This window comes from Notothenia rossii (assembly GCF_949606895.1).
Source record: "Notothenia rossii genome assembly, chromosome: 5".
NCBI lineage: Eukaryota > Metazoa > Chordata > Actinopteri > Perciformes > Nototheniidae > Notothenia > Notothenia rossii.
In genome coordinates this window covers 3,196,595-3,220,061 of record NC_136903.1, presented here as the reverse complement: position 1 = coordinate 3,220,061, position 23,467 = coordinate 3,196,595, and the positions used below count along the sequence as shown (strand labels likewise).

Sequence of the window (23,467 nt, the reverse complement as noted above, 5' to 3'; positions counted from 1 at the left end):
TCTTTTCTCTGAAGGAACTTAATGGAGGGAAGTCAATGACAAGATCAACAACATAAGGAACATTTGAACGTACAAAAAAGGGGGTTAAAGTGCAAGAGATTTAAGAGTTTGACGACTCCTCGAACGAGCGAAGGACCATGAGTACCTTTGGGTACCGTAAGGAGCCGAAGAAGAACGAGGAGGTGGACGAGGACGAGCTGCTGGCCACTCTGTCCTCCGAGGAGCTGCAGGAGCTGGAGAGGGAGCTGGCCGTCCTCGATGACAACGTCCCCATCGGCCTGAGGCAGAAAGACCAGACCGCCAAGATCCCAACTGGGACCTTCGATAGGGACGCTTTGATGAAATACTGGGAGGACGAGAACAAGAAGCTGGTGGAGGACGAGAGGATGGAGGACAGACAGGTGAGAGGAGACATCAATACTCTGACCGCAAATCAATCTATAACAAGCAAGGCGTTGTTTAAAAAAGGGTCCCTGTTTGCACCATGCATCTGTAACTTAAGTTAACTAAATGAATGTAATGGGTTCATCTTTTTGTCATCTCTGATTGATGGTCTATAGATCTCAATCTAAAGAAATACATAATAACAAATGAGTTGATATGTAAAGTATGAGTAATATAGATCTGCAAAGTAAATGCTTAAGTTCCTCTACATTTCTAAATGTAGTTAGTTGCATCACACTTTGAAGGGAAACCTAACTGAAAACATATTTTAATGTGTTTTTGTATTCATTGATGAAACAAGCTTTATTTCTTTTTTTTTAAATCTGTATTTCCAGATAATATTGGAGCAATAACATGTGCAGTATTTTAAGTAATGCACAGATTTGAGTGACAAGTCCTAACAGTCTCACTCCGACAAAATAAGACTCATCTAGATCAACACCCTGACAGCCCTTTGGGAGAAAAAAATGAAACAGATTCAGTTTCAGTTTGGGATTTAAGGAGCACTCCAACTATTTTTCACATGCAGATCAGTTTACTCGTCATGATTTCTCCTTTTCATCCTGTGCAAACAGTTGTTTGGCGTCCTTAGAGAACCTGCAGGAGGAAATCGTGGCTTAGAGACTAGAAGCTATTAGGCAGGTGTGGAGTTTGAAAGACGGTATCCAAATGTAGGATTGTTTTTGGAGCTTATCCCAAACTAGGGACTGAAAGCCAACGTATTTGTTGCCTCTTTTTGTAGTTTCATCAAAAGTACTCAAAATGGTTAAAGGTTGACATCACTGTATGCATGAGCAGTTTAATGTGAAATGTTACATATTGGGCCGAAATTAATATCATTTTCATGTGAAGCCTTTTGCTTTCTGACCAAATGGTCCTTATGGCGTCCTCTATCAGTTCAGATGCATGTTTACCATAATGTTAAAACATACAAACATATAATGATGTAGAAGGTGTTACATGTATCCAATTTCTTTAAAACGTGTGGGTGGAAAACAGTCTGAAAATATAGACTGTCAGAGAAATGCAAATGCCAGCTTTAATGACTGTCTGCAAGCAGTGGAAAGGGTTCTTAATTAAAAGTCAGAGGCTGGAAAATGTCAGGGTTTGACCTCATTTTCTGTCCTGTTATTGTGTGCAGGAGGGACGCCAAGATAAGAGCAGAGGGGAAGGAGAGACAGTGACCACCGACACCCCCGGCAAGATTCCAGACAGCGACAGGAAGAAGATGTCACCAAAGGGGAAGAGAGCACAGAATGTGTCAAGTGAAAACGATGCAAAGGAAGATCAAACAGAAAAGAAAGATGAGTGTAAAAAGGAGGCTCCAATCAGGATTAAATGTCCTCTGAAGAACGGTCTGTCGAAAGTCTCAAAGGGTGAATTGAAGACGACTGAAACCACAGAACAAAACCCAAACACAATTTCCGACAGAGCGAGTGGGAACACGATTGTCATCGATGAAACTCTGAAGCAGATCCTGAGTAACGACCCCTCCGTAAGTGAAGTCAACCTCAACAACATTGAAGATATTTCCCAGGAAACCTTGCTTCGTTTCCCCGAGGCCCTTTGCACAAACACTCATGTCCACGTGTTCAGCCTCGCCAACACCCACGCCGACGACCGGGTTGCCTTCGCCGTCTCCAAGATGCTCCGTGAGAACCGCTTCATCAGAAACCTGAACATCGAGTCCAACTTTGTGTCTGGTCAGGGCATCCTGGCTCTGATAGCAGCGCTGCAACACAACCAGAGCCTCGTGGAGCTCCGATTCCACAACCAGAGGCACATTTGCGGGGGGAAAGTGGAGATGGAAATGGTCCAGTTGCTGAGGGAAAACACAACCCTGCTGAAGCTTGGATACCAGTTCGACCTTCCTGGGCCGAGAATGACGTCGACCAGCATCCTGACACGCAACCAGGACCAGCAGAGACAGAGGAGGCTCCAAGAGAAGAAGGAACACAGTCCTCCAGAGGTCCCGGGACAAGGTCTATCTGCAGAAAACACACTTCCAAACAAGCCATCACAATCTTCTAAGACTGTCGAAAAGCAGAACAGAAATCCCCCCCTTCCTCCTCCTCCTCCTCCTCCTCCTTCTTTAGCAGTGCCGACAAGGAAGATATCCGAAATGGTCAAACAGCACGAATTCTCAAACAACACAAAGACGCAGTCAAACCAAAAGAAGACAAAGACGAAGAAGCTCAAGAATGGCGCCAATGAAAAGGAGAGCGCAGATATTTTCAAAGACCTGAAGAACACCTTGAAGCCGTCCATCCAGAACAGACGAGACGAACCGACACACCTGCCGCCGCCTCAAAGGTCAGGCCGCGACGACCTGATGGCGGCGATCCGTGGGAGCAGCATCGGGTCCTTAAAAAGGGTACGACTTCCCCATCTTTGTTTGAAGTATTTTGTATCCTGGAGTGATAGCATCGGAGACATGGTTTAGCCTCCAAAAGCCATTAGACCCCCTCAATGTGAAAGCCTGCTGTCACCAGAGGACAGCTTCTGTCATTCCTGGAGTCTCTCTCATGTTATAAATAGTTTGACTTCTTCACCGCTGTATGATAAGACTGATGGCTTCTGGGAAGAGAGCAGATGAGTGTTATTCAGATTCCCACTAAGTCTTTAGAGTGTTTAAGACAATCTGTAATCTGGTCCAAAGTGTTTTAAAGAACTAAAGGAATTAAAGGTGGGGTAAGTTTGAGAAACCGGCTCGAGATACACTTTTTGTTATATTCCATGTAATGCTCTTAACATCCCGATAGCAATGAATATCTGAAGTGCTTTGACAAAGAATCCATAAAAAAATGTCATCTGTGGAAGCCGTAGTACTTTAAAAACTACAACCAATCCGTTTAGCCGGTCAGCCTTCCATCTCGTGCACGCACAAATGTATCTCGTGCCCTCATTGGGCGTGTCGTCATTGACTCGCCAGCAACAGGCGGCCACTTTCACCATGGCAGAGTTAGGTTCAACATGGTCAACAACTGGTCGCAAAAGATTTTTTTTTGCAAAATTGAGCAAATTAAGAACAAAAAGAAAGTGGAAACTAGGAGAAGTCAAACCAGAGTCAATATCGGAGTTGCTTTGGCTGTGTAGTATTGGTAACCTAGATGTGTTTAGCTTTGCCTGATATGTAACATTACTGCAGCCTGCTCTCGCGGAGGAGGTGCTCTGTAAGGAAGTCTGAAGGAAGGGGCGGATTCTTTTTGGCTGCGTACTTTCACATTTTTGTGCACTCGAGCCGGTTTCTGAAACTTACCTACCCCACCTTTAAGCTCAAATTGTTATTAGGTTATTGCAAACAAAATGAGTTTAATAATTCATGAAACACTCTCCAAATAGTAGATGTGATTTTGGAAAACAATGACATCTGTTGAAAACAAACCAATAACAGAAGTATTGCCAGAAGACCCCTGCTGTTTCCATAAGAGAAGAAAAGTTTCCATGTGAGTCGGATCCTCTCCAAAATGTATCGTGTTCTACCTTCGCCAACATTACATGATTCAACCAATGCGAATACGTCATAAAGTAACTCTTGATAGCCTTCAGTGTAGCCAGAAAGTCCAAAGTAGATTATTTTGTTAGATTGTGTTATGAAATGTAATATCTGTTCATTTTGGGTGCTATAACTCAATATGTGTGCTATTTCTGCCCTACAGGTGGATCTGTCCCAGGCCTGAACTCAGCTGAACACCTCTCACTTTTTATAAAGTATTTCATTTTTATTTCACGCTTAAATGTCACTTTTTCAACCGTATCTTTTTTAACTTGTCACACGGCGTAGCAGCAGACTGCTGAGTGTTTTGTTACCGTGTGGAACTCACTGTGAACTCTGATGTGTCGAGAAATAAAGTTAATGTTATGTCAAAAGGTTTGGAGCAAATCCTTCCTGATACAGATAGTTGTTTATTTGTGTCTCTTCTTTATAGCATACAGATGAATGTATTTTGGTTGAAATCGTTATTTATTCAGCTAATTTGGCCTTAGATCCCGCTTTGGCATTTAAACTTTGATACCAAAAACAGCAAAGTGTGTTTTTTGTTGTTGAAGCCTCACAAAGTTCACAAAAACGTATAATAAAGACATTTGCGTTATATGGCTTTTACAGAAATGGTATCATGTATCATGGTCAAAGATTTAGTAATATTATCCTTGAAAGATGTTTTTATGTATAGCCTACGGAACATTGCAAGGGCTCCCTCAGCAAAAAGCTAATGGGATTTTACCATTGGATTTTGCAATATTGCAGCAAATAAGATCTTTGCAAACACAAGTCTATAACCCTTACACGTGTTGTTCAGCAGGATAACATATCCACTCAGTAACACCACTTTTACCATTTTTGAAGCATATGTGCAATCTCAAGGTTGAAAAGCTAACATTAGGCTATAAACAATCAATGCATTCAAGACTTTACTTCACCACCGCTAAGCTAAAGGTGGCTAATGTTGGGCGTGATGACGTCCGGTTTAGACACTTGTTAATTCCCCAGTGGGTTATTTACTGAGATATTTAATGTCGTGGAGCAAAATGTCAACATTTTCTTCAGCTTGTATTAACCATGGACGTTATTTGTTAGGGTAATTAGGGTGTAAAGATGGTACAATGCTGACTCATTACTCTGCCGCTCTATAAGGAAACCTCATCCAGAACGTGCATTCCTTATAAAATAGTAAGTCCCCTATCAGTGGGCTGTAAAAACATTCTCTTCTTCTTGTCACAACACCTCTTAAAGACTTCATTATGTTTCATACAACAGCTTCACATGTTGGTGAGAGGGGGATCAACTCATAACCGCACACAGAGAGATGTTATAGCAGCAGCTGCAGCTTTCTGTCCTTCAACACACACACACACACACACACACACACACACACACACACACACACACACACACACACACACACACACACACACACACACACACACACACACACACACACACACACACACACACACACACACACACACACACACACACACACCTGTTTGAAGTAAATATGGACGGTCTTCAGGGAGCAGTTTGTGACCGTGGGACTCCCTCAGTACAACTCCTCACATCTTTAACGAAACACCACGTAAATGTTTCTCATGTTTAATTGCGGGGACATGAAATGGTCCACTTGTGAAGTGCTGAGAGACGCAGCAGTGTGTGTGACTCACTGTCCTGAACTCACTCTCCCTCATTAGGACACTCCATCTATCTATCCATCCATCTATCTATCTATCTATCTATCTATCTATCTATCTATCTATCTATCTATCTATCTATCTATCTATCTATCTATCTATCTATCTATCTATCTATCTATCTATCTATCTATCTATCTATCTATCTATCCATCCATCTATCTATCTATCTATCTATCCATCCATCCATCTATCTATCTATCTATCCATCTATCTATCTATCTATCTATCTATCTATCTATCTATCTATCTATCTATCTATCTATCTATCCATCTATCTATCCATCCATCTCTCTATCTATCTATCTATAGTAAAACGAATTACATGCACACATCGGTGGAATAAACCAGGCTTGTTTCCTAAATGTTCAAACTCGAGATTTCCAAAGTCATGAATGAAAATAAAAGTGATGATAATACATCATGTATGTGCACAGTGTATGTACATTATCATGTGTTTTCTCAGATACTATTGATACTAAAGAGGTGGAAGGTAATTTAGACCTGCTAATCTCTGATTGAGACACTTAACTTACAGACCTCTATTTATCTGCGTCTAGTCATTTTAAAGAGGTGTTTTATTGTAGAACCTCAAAATCACACTGAGGCCTATTTGTGACAAAAGTTTTCCATCGTAACTTTTTCTCCTTTGTAACAAAAACATGGTAAACATAATGTCAAAAGTCCTCTTGTTACAAAGCTGAGTTAATGTCCTCCCTAGAGAGTGACACACCCTCACTCAGAGCTACACTGAGAGGAGGAGCAACACTGAAACAGGAGAGCTTCAGCTTCACAGAAACGAAAGTGAAAGTTAGTGAGAGCAGAGGCCTGTACTACGAAGCCGGATTTCCCCTAGCGAGCTAACTTTAGGGTAAACTCTGGGGTTCCGGTCCTACGACGCTGGTTCACTTCTTAGCGGGGTAGATCTCCATGGTAACTTATGCTGAATGGCTAATCTGCTCCGGAGCAGACTGTGAACGTGAAAATTAATAGAATATCACCTCCCATCAGTGGCGGCGCCAGGGTATGGCTGGGGTACGCTACAGCCATCAATAAATATTATATAAAGCCTTGATGAGAAGACTTCTAGACAAACATGAGGAACTGCCGCCAACACTGAAAACGTGACGTGGATCATAAATATATCAGCAATTAAACATCATCTTACATTTATTTCCACACAATACGTCTCCTTACAGTATCAACACTAATTCGGCTGACTTTTATATTTGATCCAATCGGTAGATAGGCTGTATTTACACCATAAACGAGCACAGCTGATATAAAGGGACACCTGGTGGTTAAAGCATGTTATTGAATTTCATTATTTTTATTATTAGATATTAATAGGATCCCTATAAAGCAGGGGTCGGCAACCCCTGGCACGCGTGCCAGCATTGGCACGCGGCACCGTAACCAGTGGCACACTAGGCATAAGTGGAATAAGTGTGCAAAATATTTAAATTAATTTTCGGATCCTGAACGCGAGACCGCCGCCAGAGCGCGTCTCCCCGTTACCTGCAGAAGGAAGTCATGCACGCAACGCAGCCCCGCTCTCTTTATCTCCAGGTGACTTTCTGCCGCTTTCCTCCGTGGTGCAGTGCTGATCGTTTCACCACGGAGGAAAGCACTTCACTAATTGCAGTACCCATAAGGAGCTGTACAAATGACGCAGTTTTTGCGTGGCTGTGTATTTAGTAGAAAGCCCAGTGGCGATCTGCTCATCTCTCATCGAAATAATATGCTACAAAGGGGCGGACTGGCCATCTGTGTGTTGAACTTTCCTGTCGGCTCCCAGACCGTAGGAGAAGGACAGAAGCAACAAGCTTCAGGTTCAATAACCCACTTTAGCTTAAATGACTGGAGAGAGGCGAGCTCTTCTAGGGAGGACGTTGCATTTATTTAGCTGTTCTTCTGTTTCACAAAATACATCACAGACCTCTGTTATTCTGCTTTCCCGTTTCACTTCCAGAAACATACAGACGTTCCCTCACTGTCGCTCTACCATTCACAAACACACATGCAAAAGCCGCACCCCTCTCTCTCTCTCTTAAAGGGACAGCGATCTCATCTCACCCTGCATGACCCTAATATCATAACATGTGTGCTCTGGAGAATCACAGAACGGACGATCGTCCTTATCATTATGCCGTTTAAACCAATTATTTAAATGTATTTGTTAAATTCGGCATCATGTAAGTTGCGCTGACAGGTCCACACACTGCTTCCCCGCAGCGAGGCTCCCCCGCCCTCCTGCTGATAGTTGACGAGCGTCAAGCTCGTCAAGCTCGTCAAGCTCCTCAACCCACCCCCCCCCCCGTTGATAATTATCGATCGTTGGCACGCTGATAACATTTTTTTTTTTAAATGGCACTTCATATCAAAAAGGTTGCCGACCCCTGCTATAAAGTATATTCATTACTCGTTATTCTCTACTAATAGTTAATTAAAGACTGTATATAATGACTATTTTGCACATCCCTTTCAAGATTTTCTCAGGCTTATTGACATATATACACAAACGGTGTAGTTATGCAATGAATGAAAAACTTTGTGTATACCTCCAGCAATGTTAACTATGTTGAAGCACTTATTTTAACTGATATTATACATATGTATTATACTCTTATAAGATGTATGTAGATAGTATAAGAAATGTGGAGAATACGACAGTTTAATGGTGGAGGTAAACACACATATTGATAGATGTCTTGTGATGCACTGTTGAGGAACCTGCGACCCAAGTTTTTCATCTCCGGCCTTGTCAGGTATTGAACAATCAATAAATAAAGAACACAGAATTATTAAATATGAAAAACAGAATTTGTGTGATTATACTAAATGATTTACAAATAAACACCACTGCATATTTACAACTGTTACACATGCTGATCTAACGCAAATGTTTCCAACTTGGGATCAATAAAGTATATCTTATCTTAAGATGATCGATGGCTACTGCCATATTTACAAAATTTGCCTCTGAACCTTGACAAGTGCATGTTTCAGGCTTATCAATGAACAACAGGAGGGGTCACAGACATAAGACCAGCTATTGAATAAAGCTCTTCTGACCTTAGCAGTCATGTGGGTATATATATTAATGCTGCCCATTATGGGCACAAGCAATTTTCACCCATTTATTAATTATATGTTTTAAATTTGAGTGTTTCCTATCCCCTAAACCTCCAGGGATGTACACAGTTTAATACTGGCAACGTCTTTTAAAACTACAACTCCCAGTAGAGACGTGCCATAGATAGAGAATAGTGCACCTGCAGAAGGTCAGGATGCTCTCTATGGTGCACCTGTAGAGGGTCAGGATGCTCTCTATGGAGCACCTGCAGAAGTTGCAGAGTATCCTGGAGTCCATTTTGAACCTCCTCAGCCTGCGGAGGAAGATGAGCCACTGTCGAGCTTTCTTGGTGAGGGTGGTGGTGTGAAGAGTCCATGTCAGGTCCTCAGTGATGAGTCCATGTCAGGTCCTCAGTGATGAGTCCATGTCAGGTCCTCAGTGATGAGTCCATGTCAGGTCCTCAGTGAAGAGTCAGGTCCTCAGTGATGTGGACCCCGAGGAACCTGAAGCTGCTGACTCTCCCCACAGTAGTCCCATTGATGGCGATGGGGGCGTGTCCCTCTCCCTGCTGCTTCCTGTAATCCACAATCAGCTCCTTTGTTTTGCTGACGTTGAGATGGAGGTTGTTATCCTGGCACCAAGATGTCAGGTTTTCGACCTCCTCTCTGTACGCCGTCTCGTCGCCGTCTGATCAGGCCGATGACGGTCGTGTCGTCAGCAAACTTCACGATGGTGTTGGAGCTGTGTGTGGCCACGCAGTCGTGAGTGAACAGGGAGTAGAGCAGAGGGCTGAGCACGCAGCCTTGAGGGGCTCCGGTATTGAGGATCAGGGTGGAGGATGTGATGTTTCCCACCCGCACTGTGTGTGTGTTTCTTTAGGAGATTTGTGTCAAATGTTTTAAATATTTCTCAGACATTTTCCCGTTTTTTAAAAATTTTCTAAATCTTTTAACATATTTTTTGCACACTTTAGGTTTTGGGACATTTTTCTGTAAATGTGTACATAGGCAGACAAAGTCAGTAACAAGGACTAAAAATGCTACAAAAAAATAACATGCTTAAATACACAGATTAATGGCAGCATGTTTTTGTACAAGGAAGTGAAGCATTGTAGAGCTACACCATCGATAAGAGGTGCAGGAATGAGTCCTAAAAGGACACTCGTTATTACATTAGCTGACGCTTTTATCCAAAGCGACTTACAATAAGTGCTTTCGACCGACAAAATACAAACTTGAAGAAAACAGAATCATATAAGTACATCAGGTTTCATAGAGCCAAACATTTCAAGTGCTACTCAACTGGCTTTAGATAAGCCAGTCCTTTATTAGTATATAAGTGCTTTGTTAGTAGTTCTATCTCTCGAAGTGGAGTCCAAAGAGATGAGTTTTCAGTCTGAAGAAGATGTGTAAGCTTTCTGCTGTCCTGATGTCAATGGGGAGCTCATTCCACCATTTTGGAGCCAGGATAGCAAACCCACGTGTTTTTGCTGATGGGAACTTGGGTCCCCCTCGCAGTGCGGGTGCAGCGAGCTGTTTGGCTGATGCAGAGCAGAGTGCACGTGCCGTCTAAAGCTACTTGGAAGATATGAATTTGAAAAGTGTTTGCACATGTGTGAAAATCTTTGTGAAATGTTTTTCAGATATTTTCTGCTTTTTTGCTTTCATTTTTCTGAATCTCTTTGAACATTTTTCGAAGGTTTTAGGGTATTTTTGACGTATTTTGTGTGACAACTAAAAAGGTTACCAGAAAAATAAAACATTACAGAGGTTAAATACACACAGACTAATAGCAGGATGTTTCTGTGCAATTATTACAGACATTTGTATTTAAAGCAAATTCTGCCGTTTCATCCTGATGATGGAAACTGAGCGCCATCATGTGGACAGATCAGAAACTACACCTGCACAGGAATTCTGTCTAACATGGTTGACTTTATGAATGTATTGTATCAGATAAAAAGGATAACATGTTAAAGTAAAAATACGAATAGATTATATTTATTGATCTTAAATCAGGAAATGGTTTTGTTTACAAGGCATTGCATAGGAGCGATAAATCAAAAATAAACAGAAATGTATGAGATAGTATCTGAATACACATATACAGTGTACAGAATGAGTTAGACCAGACTGCTAGTAATACAATACAAGAATAGTCTTCTTTGGAGACAGTATCCTAAGGTTTAAGCCACTAGAGGGCAGCAGAAATGGAAATACAATTATATATAATACAAGAAGAGAGTGTGTGTGTGTCACCTAAAGACAAGATAATCAAAAGTGGAGAGGCTCATCAGCAGAATGAGGACAGACTTTTGAAGATAAAGAGACACACTCTCTCACTTGAGAATACATTACTCATGTCTGTCTGTTTCGTGGCTTATCGGGACATTTTTTAATCAAATGCAGACATTTTATATTGTCATGAAATCTTTTGGTATTTTTCACACATTGTAAAGGATATTTTCTTGAAATATTTCCCATATTTTTCAGACTCGTTTGGGAACATTTTAACTGATCGTTGGTAATTTTATATGTGTTTTCCAGACATTACTCAATATGTGTGTTGGCATCTTCAGAACCTGCAGCTTTTACATTCAGGACATTTCTATACAAATAAGAAAACATTGTTTGTAATGAGCCAGCACTGGATTATAACCTTTCCTTTACCTGAAAGGCTTTTATTGTGAAGACCCACAGAGAAACTGGAGAATCAACAGAAACCAAAATGAAAAAAAGGACATTAATTTAAATATATCGCTTCCTGCATGATGCACATTGTGTTATAACTCTTCATGTTTCCTGTGACATGCAGACTGTGTGTGTGTGTGTGTGTGTGTCATTTCTGCTCAGAAGAGGCTCTTCAGAGGACAGATGTCCAATCAGTAATTAGTGTGTGAGGACAGAGAGCACAATCTAAAGACAAGAGCTGCGAGACGCTCTCATATAATATCAGTTTCCAGTCTTTGGTCACACTGTAGAACTTGCAGAGCAGGAAAAATTACATTAACGTCACAGTTGTACAGTTTCAGTCCGTGGGATGTGGAGTTAAAGGGAACTAATACACATTCTCAGACTCTCAAAGAAAGGAAAACCTGATTATGATCAGAAGTGTTTTTATTGATACTTTTCCAGGAAATAGTCAGAGTTCGCCTGCAAGAAAGAGTCAAAGTTTAGTAATGAATCAATAAAGTGGTATCTGTGTTGGTCCCTGAAGGCATCATCTCTCTGGTCCAATGGGATTCCTCCATTTGATTTTGGATGATTGCATTACGTTGATGATAACACATAGAGAGGCATTTATTCTATATATATATATTTAGCTTTATTGTGTAACTAAAGTAAACATTTCTCAGTGCAAGCTATTTTTCACATATTATGCTGGGTCCATGTCCCCAGTGTTAAGATAAGGACTTTATTGATCCCAATTTGGGAAATCTTTGCATGTCAGCAGCATAAAAAGACAAGGCATTGTACATTAGAGCAGGGGTTCCCAACCTTTTTTCCCAAGAGCCCCCCCCAAATGACTCCTGTTGGAAGTTGCAAACATTTCCCAAAATGGGATCAAAAAGTACTTCTTATCTTATGTACAGCTAAATAAGATGTTTGCGTTGTACCTCAGAAGACCAGATGAATGTTTACGGATGTTCTTTAAAAAGTTCAGGTGATAGTCTTAAAGTTAACATTTTTTGGAGCAAACTATTTCTCATTTGTTTGTGGGTTCATGTCCCCAGCGTTAAACACACCCATGCATGTGCAGCTAAATAACTGTTTGCATTGTACCTCAGAAGACATTGGTTCCTGCGATGGAAAGACTCCCCGGTGTCTTCCTCCTCCTCGGTGCGTCGAAGACCTCCGAGTCTGGAGGTCCATCAGACTCTGGGGAGAAACTGGAGTGAGCGAGGACTTCTTTTTCCCGCTTGTAGTTGTTTCTGGACTGGACTATGTAGGACGAAAACAGCGGAGGCGACTTATCGCTCGTCGGGGTCTCAGTGATTGGTTCCCATTGGGAGAAACCCCAGAAAGGTGGCCTCCAGTTGTTCGGTTTCATGAACGAGGTTTTGGCCCAGGGAAATACCACAGGATCCGTCGGTTCATAGGGAAAAGCTCCATCAGCTGTGTTAACACTGGTTTGATCTGAAATCAGAGACATATTTAGGCAAAATGTCAAGAAGTTAAACGAAACAAACGTCATGCTTCTAAACCAGTCAAAAACGTACCCTTATTTGTAACAGGGTAGCCTACGTTGGAGTAATGAGTCGCACCGCCCAAGGGAACAGTTCCATCATCGAGACCACCTGGGTTACTTCTAGTTTGACCTGGAACCAGAGGCACTTTTAGGCAACATGTCCAGCAGTTTATAGTTAATTTAAAGCTTCTGAACCTCTAAAAAAAAGTTAAAGACTTACCGCCATTTATCGGAGCTGCATTGGCATAACGAATATCAACGCCAAAGGGAAAAGGTCCATCAACACGTCCACGGGGGGCAACTAGAGATAGATTTAGCGAAAATGTCAAGGAGTCCATGAAAAACAAACAAATCTTAATTTTCTAAATGGTTATATTGGAAGACCTACAGTCTATTGACACAGGTTTTGCGTTGGCATAGTGAGTAGCAGCGCCATGAGGAACAGGCCCATGATCAACATTTCCTGAGGGAGCAGTGTTACCTTCTGCAACTAGACAGATTCAGGCATAAAGACATGCCTCTAAACCAGGGGTTCCCAAACTTTCTTCTCTAAACTAATCTAAGGATAATTGGGTAACTTACCGTCCATGTTGGTGAAAGGATAACCTCCATAACCATAAGAGATCACTTCAGGAGCAGCGCCACTGGGAACAGATCCTGAGTTACCAGACTGACCTGAAACCAGAGAGGTTTGAGTTTATGGAAAACAAAGTAAATGTTATGCTTATAAACCGGTCTATAGGTTGGAAGACTTACTGTATTTAGTTGGGTCTTCGTTTGTGTAATGAGAAGCACTTCCATAGGGAACCGGTCCATCAGCTGTGCTCTTACCAGTTTGACCTGGAACCAGAGACATATTTAGGAGAAAGATCGAGAAGTTAAATGAAACAACGACAGGTTATGCTTCTAAACCAGACAAAAACGTACCTTTATTTGTCACAGGGTAGCCTGTGTTGCGGTATTGGGTATCACTGCCAAAGGGAACAGGTCCATCAACACGTCCACTGTGGGCAACTAGAGATAGATTTAGCCAGAAGGTCAAAGAGTCCATGGACAAAAACTTAATTTCAAGCTTAGAAATCAGTGGTTCCCAACCTGGGGGGCGCACCCCCCGTGGGGGGTCCCCAAAGATCACAGGGGGGGGGGTGCCAGGCCTCAGATGATATTTAGACTTTTTTTCAACTTTTTTTTTTTTTACATATTGTAACGCAATACATGATTGTCACTAAAAGCCTAGAAATTCAAGTTAGTAGCTATTATAAGCATAAAGACAGAAATGTATAATTCTTTCTTTAATAGAAATGTTTCTTCTGCCCATAAAGTGTCCAAACCAGGCTTTTCTGGATAAGCGCATTTTAAAAAACAGTCATTGTCCATGCCGGTTTCAGTTGGATTATTTGTCTCAGTTGCTCCGATCAGATCGGTCTCCTCCATTTTGTAGATTATTTACGACTTTTGAATCCACATAAACACATCGGCAAAATCCGGCTTACTTTGAGCATGTGTTTTAAACAGTTTAATCCCTTCGTGAATTGTTTCCACTTGCGCCGTCCTTTAATGTCTTCATACAGCGGGAATCCAAATGAATGAATCCTGAGTCCAATAACCATCAAAGTCACTCCAATAGAGCTCCTTAGTTACGCTTTCATCCTCCTTTAACAAAATACTTCACATTCATCAAGTTTGTGACAGGAGTTGTGGCATCTTTGAGACTTTTAAACTTTAATTACTGCTGTTGCGCCCCACCCCCCTGCGTGTGTGTAGGGGGGAGCGCAACTTCCAACAGGAGTCATTTGGGGGGCTCTTGGGGAAAAAAGGTTGGGAACCCCTGCTCTAAATGGTTCTATAGTTTGGAAGACTTACCTTTTATTGACACAGGTTTTGCACCACGATAGGGATCAGGTCTATCATAGAGTCCACCTGGGGCAGCTGGGTTACTTCCAGTTTGACCTTGAACCAGAGGCAGTTTTAGGCGAAATGTCCAGAAGTGTATAGTTAATTTAAAGATTCTGAACCAGTTTAAAACTTAAGACTCACCGGCATTTATCGGAGCTGCGTTGGCATATTGAGTATCATCGTCATAGGGAAAGGGAAGAGGTCCATCAACACGTCCACCGGGGGAAACTAGAGATAGATTTAGCCAAAAGGTCAAGGAGTCCATGAAAAATAAACAAATACCTTAATTTTAATTTTCCAAATGGTTTTATTGGAAGACCTACAGTCTATTGACACAGGTTTTGCGTTGGCATAACGAGTAGCAGCGCCATCGGGAACAGGTCCATCAAAGAGACCAGTCGGACCTGAAACAGACATATTTAGGCAAAATGTCCACGTTTTTAGGGAATAAATGTGATTTAATGCTTCTAAACCAGTATAAAAGATTGAAGACTGACCTTCATTTGTAATGGCGTACCCTGTTTTAGCGTATTGAGTATCATCATCAAAGGGAACAGGTCCATCAACACGTCCACTGGGGGAAACTAGAGATAGATTTAGCCATAAAGTCAAGGAGTCCATGAAAAATAAACAAAAACCTTAATTTTCCAAATGGTTTTATTGGAAGACCTACAGTCTATTGACACAGGTTTTGCGTTGGCATAACGAGTAGCAGCGCCATCGGGAACAGGTCCATCATAGAGACCAGTCGGACCTGAAACAGACATTTAGGCAAAATGTCCAAGTTTTTAGGGAATAAATGTGATTTAATGCTTCTAAAGCAGTATAAAAGATTGAAGACTGACCTTCATTTGTAATGGCGTACCCTGTTTTAGCGTATTGAGTAGCATCATCAAAGGGAACAGGTCCATCAACACGTCCACTGGGGGAAACTAGAGATAGATGTAGCCATAAAGTCAAGGAGTCCATGGACAAAAACTTAATTTCAAGCTTCTAAACGGTTCTATAGTTTGTAAGACTTACCTTTTATTGACACAGGTTTTACACCACTATAGAGATCAGGTCTATCATAGAGTCCACCTGGGGCAGCTGGGTTACTTCCTGTTTGACCTTGAACCAGAGGCTGTTTTAGACGAAATGTCCAGAAGTGTATAGTTCATTTAAAGATTCTTAACCAGTTTAAAACTTAAAAGACTCACCGGCATTTATCGGAGCTGCGTTGGCGTATTGAGTATCATCATCATAGGGAACAGGTCCGTCAACACGTCCACCGGGGGAAACTAGAGATAGATGTAGCCATAAAGTCAAGCAGTCCATGAAAAATAAACAAAAACCTTAATTTTCCAAATGGTTTTATTGGAAGACCTACAGTCTATTGACACAGGTTTTGCGTTGGCATAACGAGTAGCAGCGCCATCGGGAACAGGTCCATCATAGAGACCAGTCGGACCTGAAACAGACATGTTTAGACAAAATGTCCAAGTTTTTAGGGAATAAATGTGATTTAATGCTTCTAAAGCAGTATAAAAGATTGAAGACTGACCTTCATTTGTAATGCTGTACCCCGTTTTAGCATATTGAGTATCATCATCAAAGGGAACAGGTCCATCAACACGTCCACTGGGGGAAACTAGAGATAGATGTAGCCATAAAGTCAAGGAGTCCATGACAAATACCTTAATTTTAAGCTTCTAAATGGTTTTATTGGAAGACTTACAGTCTATTGACATCGGTTTTACACCACCATAGAGATCAGGTCTATCATAGAGTCCACCTGGGGCAGCTGGGTTACTTCCAGTTTGACCTGGAACCAGAGGCAGTTTTAGACGAAATGTCCAGCAGTGTATAGTTAATTTAAAGATTCTGAACCAGTTTAAAACTTAAAAGACTCACCGGCATTTATCGGAGCTGCGTTGGCATATTGAGGATCATCGTCATAGGGAAGAGGTCCATCAACACGTCCACCGGGGGAAACTAGAGATAGATTTAGCCATAAAGTCAAGCAGTCCATGAAAAATAAACAAAAACCTTAATTTTCTAAATGGTTTTATTGGAAGACCTACAGTCTATTGACACAGGTTTTGCGTTGGCATAACGAGTAGCAGTGCCATCGGGAACAGGTCCATCATAGAGACCAGTCGGACCTGAAACAGACATTTAGGCAAAATGTCCAAGTTTTTAGGGAATAAATGTGATTTAATGCTTCTAAAGCAGTATAAAAGATTGAAGACTGACCTTCATTTTTAATGCTGTACCCTGTTTTAGCGTATTGAGTAGCATCATCAAAGGGAACAGGTCCATCAACACGTCCACTGGGGGAAACTAGAGATAGATTTAGCCAAAAGGTCAAGGAGTCCATGGACAAAAACTTAATTTCAAGCTTCTATAGTTTGTAAGACTTACCTTTTATTGACACAGGTTTTACACCACTATAGAGATCAGGTCTATCATAGAGTCCACCTGGGGCAGCTGGGTTACTTCCTGTTTGACCTTGAACCAGAGGCTGTTTTAGACGAAATGTCCAGAAGTGTATAGTTCATTTAAAGATTCTTAACCAGTTTAAAACTTAAAAGACTCACCGGCATTTATCGGAGCTGCGTTGGCGTATTGAGTATCATCATCATAGGGAACAGGTCCGTCAACACGTCCACCGGGGGAAACTAGAGATAGATTTAGCCATAAAGTCAAGGAGTCCATGACAAATAAACAAATACCTTAATTCTAAGCTTCTAAATAGTTTTATTGGAAGACTTACAGTCTATTGACACAGGTTTTGCACCATCATAGGCAAAAGGACCATCATCAAGACCAGCCTGGCCTGAAACAGACATGTTTAGGCAAAATGTCCACGTTTTTAGGGACTAAATGTGATTTAATGCTTCCAATCCAGTCTAAAAGTTGGAAAACATACCTTCATTTGTAACAGGATAGCCTACGTTGGAGTATTGATTCGCACCATCATAGGGAACAGGTCCCTCAACACGTCCAATTGTTGCTGCTGCAGTACTTTCTGCAACTAGAGAGGTTTCAGACAAATTTAAACCAGTTTATGGAGAATACGCTTAACTTAAAGCTTCTGAACCAAATCTAAAAGATCATCGGCAGCACTCGTCCCCGGCTTGAGCTTGAATCTCAGGATCCATGTATCTGTGATCCTCTCCAGAATGGAAGGAGTCATCACATACAGAGCATCAACTAGTTCCTGAACAGTGTCCTTCACATGCTGATATCCAAGAGAGGGAGTCACACAGTCACAAGATGGAGGAATAGAAAGCAGTATTCAATGTTTACTTCAGATTAGCTCCACGTCAGAAATGATCATGCTTGTCATATGTCTCTCTCCATAGAGGCTGAATCATCATGTTAATCACATAGCTATCACATGCCTCAAACAGTCCTGATGCTCTTCTAGGTAATCACACATGCTGTCATGTTCACAGCTACAGTTGGGATACCTCTGATAGCATGTGACTCTCATGTTGGAAGAGGACATTCAGTATTTTCACAACACAGACTTACTGCCTTTTTGCACAGATTCAATGGCGCCGAAAGGGAAAAACCCGGGACCAAAGTGGTACGCTTCAGGACTCCCGATGTAAGGAACGGGTCCGTCACCAAAGTCCAACATTGGAGGATTGTTCCAAGCAGGAGAAACGCTGTGGACCAAACTGGACGACGATACTCCAAAATCTGTATCTGCGTTTCCACCAGAACCAGATGGAGGAGAGGAGGGGAAGTAGTGGAAAACAAATACTTTGTTATTGTACTTAAGTACATTTATCTGGTGTCAGTACTTTACTCCACTACTTATTTGTCCGACGACTTTTTACTTTCTTTCATGTTGAACACAAATACCTGTACTTTCTACTTCCTACATGTTGAACACAAATACCTGTACTTTCTACTTCTTACATGTTGAACACAAATACCTGTACTTTCTACTTCTTACATGTTGAACTCAAATACCTGTACTTTCTACTTCTTACATGTTGAACTCAAATACCTGTACTTTCTACTTCTTACATGTTGAACTCAAATACCTGCACTTTCTACTTCTTACATGTTGAACACAAATACCTGTACTTTCTACTTCTTACATGTTGAACACAAATACCTGTACTTTCTACTTCTTACATGTTGAACCCAAATACCTGTACTTTCTACTTCTTACATGTTGAACCCAAATACCTGTACTTTCTACTTCTTACATGTTGAACACAAATACCTGTACTTTCTACTTCTTACATGTTGAACACAAATACCTGTACTTTCTACTTCTTACATGTTGAACACAAATACCTGTACTTTCTACTTCTTACATGTTGAACCCAAATACCTGTACTTTCTACTTCTTACATGTTGAACACAAATACCTGTACTTTCTACTTCTTACATGTTGAACCCAAATACCTGTACTTTCTACTTCTTACATGTTGAACCCAAATACCTGTACTTTCTACTTCTCACATTTTCCAAACAGGCTGGTTCCTTTAGTCTGAATGTGTGTTTGGTGGCGTGATCATTATTATTTAGAGTCATTGCGTGCCTATTGATTTGAACACGATCCGTGTATCCATCATTTCCTGGTCTTCTCTAAAGAAGAGGGACCAATGGAAACGTTGTCATGTTGCCGTTGTTCACCATGGAAACATTCATTAGCTAACAATGACATTATTGTTCTATTAATATAAAGGGAGGTCAGGTACTCTTTAAAACAGCTGCTAGTTATGGGTACTTTTTACTGAAGTACATTTCAAAGCCTCTTTACTTTGACTTGAGTAAAGAAGTTTAGTCAGTACTTCTACTTTTAACAGAGTATTTTTAAACACCAGTATCTGTACTTCTACTTGAGTAAAGGATGTGTGTACTTCTACGTGAGTAAAGGATGTGTGTACTTCTAGGTGAGTAAAGGATGTGTGTACCCTCTCTGGATGGAGGCTGATCCCCAGCTTCAGTGGGTGGAGCAGTGAGGCTGACGGACCCTTGGTTTGAATCTGAAGGCATGATGAACTCGTCTGGTTTGTAAGTCTGAGGATCCTCATTTGGAGCTTTAGTGCTGGACTGGGATTCAGATCCTCCAGAGCCCCGGGTCGCAAGTTAGGGATACACATAAAAACAATTAGGTGTCACGCTTCTACATATATTAAAAAACATAAAACAGCCCAATAGATGCAGCTGTGGACTTTAAGCTTTAGCAGATTCTGTTAAACATATCTTCCTAAAGATGTTGCACCAAATAGCTTTTTTTAAATTTAAACATTTCAGATTTGTTTTCACTTCTAATCTAAATGTGCAAATATCCATGCATGTATACTGAAGAGTAACTTTGTCTTAATATATCAGTGTTTTCTCAACTCACCTTCTTTTGTTGCAGGAAAACTCTCCCCACTGCCGACCAGCAGCAGACAGATCCACAAAACCCTGCACACACACACAGACACACAGACACACACACACACACACAGAGACACAGAGACACACACACACAGACACACACACACGCACACACACAGACACACACACACACGAGTTAAACCTCTCAGAAGCAGCTTTTAAAGAATCAGATGGTTTGTCTTCTTCTTCTATGGTTTTATGGCAGTTGGCAAACATCTTTTAGGTGCATTTACCGCCACCTTCTGAAATGCAGTGTGGATCAGTTCAGTGTTAATCTCAATTCTTAATACAATTCCTGTCCTTTTTAACAACCTAAACACTGCCCTATGCTACATCCCCTGAACTCCTTCTCTAAATCTCTACTATATTTAATTCTGTTTGATTTCTGTTCAGTGCTTCCTTTAGTAATATACGTTCTTGATGGTATTTGGGACATTGCAAAAAAATGTGCTCCACTGTTTCATAATGACCACAATATTGACATTTGCTGAATAATGTGTTATTTAGCCCTGTGACAAAATCTCATTCTTGAAATGATGTCCTCTGTTTTTTTTTTACTTCTGTTGACTTCTCTTGTTTCTCCAACTTTCTTTTGAACATTATAAAAATGTCTAGTAAAACCTACTGTTTGGTGAAGCAGCTTTTAAAGAATCAGACAGTTTGTCCTCACCTCACAGACGTTATGAGCTCCATGCCTCCTGCTGTGATCTGATGGAGCTCCTCTGCTTTTAAACTGAAGCTCCTCAGCTCTGATTAACTCATTGAAGACACCTGGAGAGTCTGCAGCTGTTCAACTCCCTGCCTGTGTCACTACACCCCCAAACATTACATATCCTAATCTGCATGTTTGATGCGGAAAGCCTTTATTTCCTCTCATTTTGCAGAATGCTTCTCTTGTTCTGACCCAGAAACTTTTGCACGGTGAGCAAGAGGGTCAAAGTTCATAAGGTGCCGTGTCATATTGCATGCAAATAAGCATATTTTATAATATGCAGTGTGTACTTAAAGTAAAAAAAATAAAAGTATGCAGACATGATTGTAACTTATAACTGCAGATACGTGTAGTGCATTACAAAAATGACAATGTTTTACTTGAAAAGTGTGTTGAAAAAAGGCATAAAATGCATTGCACTTAAAAAAAGGGCGATATCGAAGTAAAACAAAACCATAAATGGCTGGGAATATAAAAAATGTAGCAAGAGTAAGTGTAGAGTGAGTTTCTATGTGAAGTTCATGTTGATTATATTTTATTTTACTGAAATAAAATGGTACAAATACCTAAAAACTGAGAAAAATGTGGTCAGTATGTACATGATGTAGCCATGTTTGAAATACAATGAGACATGCAGCATAACATAACCATTAAGCAACTGATAATAAACACAAGAATGACCACAAAGGGATGCACAATCCTTATTAAAGTTGACTCTGCGTTCCGGGGGTGTTTTAGTGTAGATATAAGGAGAGGTGGGGTGGCATCTGTGTTTACGTCGAGTCTCTGAGACACAAAGCCGGTGTTGTTCGAGGCTCAGAAGTGAAGATGAGACATTTGTGAGGATAGAGAGCAACGGTTTGTTTCTCATCAGCCACAAATGTTGACCATTTTGACTTCTGAGATGACCTCTGTGTACTTACTTGTTGTTTTACTGTTTATAACTTAACTCAGCATGAGCATAGCTTTCATTAGAGCCCAATATGAAGGCTCTACGACAACGTTGAAAAATCTACATTTTTAAAAAACCCTTCATAGATTACAAATCCACTGAGAAACGAACCTCCGGTTTCCACGGTCACGGAATTGCTGGAGATGACCCAACTATAACTGAATAGCCCTTGACCTGAACAAAGTCCTTAGGCCAGGGGTACTCAACTTTTTTATTAAAGGTCCACTTGTGAATTTTATACAAGGTCACTGGTCCGGATAAATGCCAGTAACGTCTGGAATAATCTACCGGACTACGACCAACAACACTACTGGGCTGTTCTGCGGCTGGAGCCCAGAGGAGCTGCGGCAGGCTCAGGAGGCTGATCCAGACATAGGCCCCATCAAAGCATGGATGGAGGCCAGCGACGAACGGCCACAATGGGTAACAGTCTCCCTTTGCAGCCCAGCTTCAAAAACACATTGGAGCCAGTACATCAAAGACGGAATTCTGGTTAGGCGGTTCTACTGCCTAGATATCCACAAGTGGTGCTGCCTCGAGTCTTCCGCACTGATGTCATGGAACAAATGCATGACGGCCAAAAAGGTGGACATTTTGGTGTGGAGCGCACAGTGGCCCGGCTGCAGACCCGATACTGGTGGTACAGAATGAGAGAAGACGTTGCCCTCTGGTGTAGTGCGGTACTGGCGGTATCAGCCCTTGGACTGTAGCTTGTGGAAGCAGATAGCAAGAGGCGGAAACGAGCAATTAGGAGAAACCGCACTAAATGGGTGAAATCCTGGATACTACAGCGAGAAGCTTATGGGGCTTTCCCGAACCTGTGTCGAGAGCAGGAGTTAAATGAAATCTCAGAGTTCACAAATTTTGCTCTGCTTTTTCCTGTTCAGTTCCACATGTTGAAGGAACTCGTCACTCCAATCATCCAGAGGGAAAACACCAACTACTGGGACTGTATCTCCGTGGGGGAACGTCTGATGATTACGCTGCGATTTTTGGTATGATCTGCAAGGTATGCAAGCTAAAGATGTTGCTATATTTAAAATTGCAGTACTTTGTATATTATTGTATATTATGCTTTAGCAGTGGTAGATGAAGTAGTTATACATTTTACTTCAGTAAAAGTAGTCATACCGCAGTGTATAAATACTCTGTTTACTAAGTACAAAACCTGTAGTTTTCTAGCTAATGAGTGTTTTGTTCAGCTGCTTGTGTAGATAACTCTTTATGTTAATATTTGCAGGGGAAAGCTTCATGAGCCTTTCCTACCAGTTCCGAGTGGGAGTGTCAACGATAGGTCAATTCGTTCCTGAGACCTCTACAGCTATCTACGAGGGTTTAAAAGATAAATACATGAAGGTTTGTTTGGATACTTACTGGTTTTACTGTGCAAACTGTATGTAATAGAGTGAGGGTATTGGAAAAGCAAATGTTTGGTCTGCCATATGAAACATGGGTCTTAAAGGGCCCATGTCATGGCCATTTCTACTGATCATAATAGATTTATACTGTGCAGTTTTCCAAACTCACATTGGTTTCTCATACAGCTTCTCTGCAAAGTCTGTGTATTCACTCTCTGTCCTAAACGGCTTGTTGGAGCTCCTGATTTAGATTTGCC

At 41.2% G+C, this 23,467-nt stretch overlaps 3 protein-coding genes across 3 annotated transcripts; 1 reads left to right on the top strand and 2 right to left on the bottom strand.

The window, feature by feature from the left end:
• On the top strand, positions 1-4,258 carry LOC307040141 (leiomodin-2-like). Its single transcript, XM_079682723.1, has 3 exons — positions 1-401; positions 1,586-2,818; positions 4,104-4,258. Exons 1-3 carry the CDS (start codon positions 138-140, stop codon positions 4,122-4,124), a joined length of 1,518 nt encoding a protein of 505 aa, XP_079538849.1. The 5' UTR covers positions 1-137; the 3' UTR covers positions 4,125-4,258.
• A 7,550-nt stretch (positions 4,259-11,808) lies between these two features.
• LOC307041247 (uncharacterized protein) lies at positions 11,809-13,349 on the bottom strand (the record flags this gene model as incomplete). Its single annotated transcript, XM_079684556.1, has 5 exons — positions 11,809-11,862; positions 12,493-12,846; positions 12,930-13,028; positions 13,119-13,199; positions 13,298-13,349. The coding sequence occupies 4 exons, from the start codon at positions 13,347-13,349 to the stop codon at positions 12,494-12,496; spliced, it is 585 nt and encodes a 194-aa protein (XP_079540682.1). The 3' UTR covers positions 11,809-11,862; position 12,493.
• Positions 13,350-14,741: 1,392 nt separating this feature from the next.
• Positions 14,742-20,953, bottom strand: LOC307041245 (uncharacterized protein; the record flags this gene model as incomplete). The annotated part of the gene is made up of 20 exons (XM_079684549.1): positions 20,859-20,953; positions 20,154-20,215; positions 19,717-19,869; positions 18,314-18,490; positions 17,706-17,810; positions 17,550-17,612; positions 17,374-17,454; positions 17,198-17,284; positions 17,030-17,116; positions 16,858-16,938; positions 16,338-16,424; positions 16,164-16,244; positions 15,994-16,074; positions 15,818-15,904; positions 15,640-15,726; positions 15,468-15,548; positions 15,292-15,378; positions 15,118-15,198; positions 14,936-15,022; positions 14,742-14,848 (listed from the first exon to the last, which is right to left on the bottom strand). Exons 1-20 carry the CDS (start codon positions 20,879-20,881, stop codon positions 14,742-14,744), a joined length of 1,785 nt encoding a protein of 594 aa, XP_079540675.1. The 5' UTR covers positions 20,882-20,953.
• Between the last annotated feature and the right edge of the window lie 2,514 nt (positions 20,954-23,467).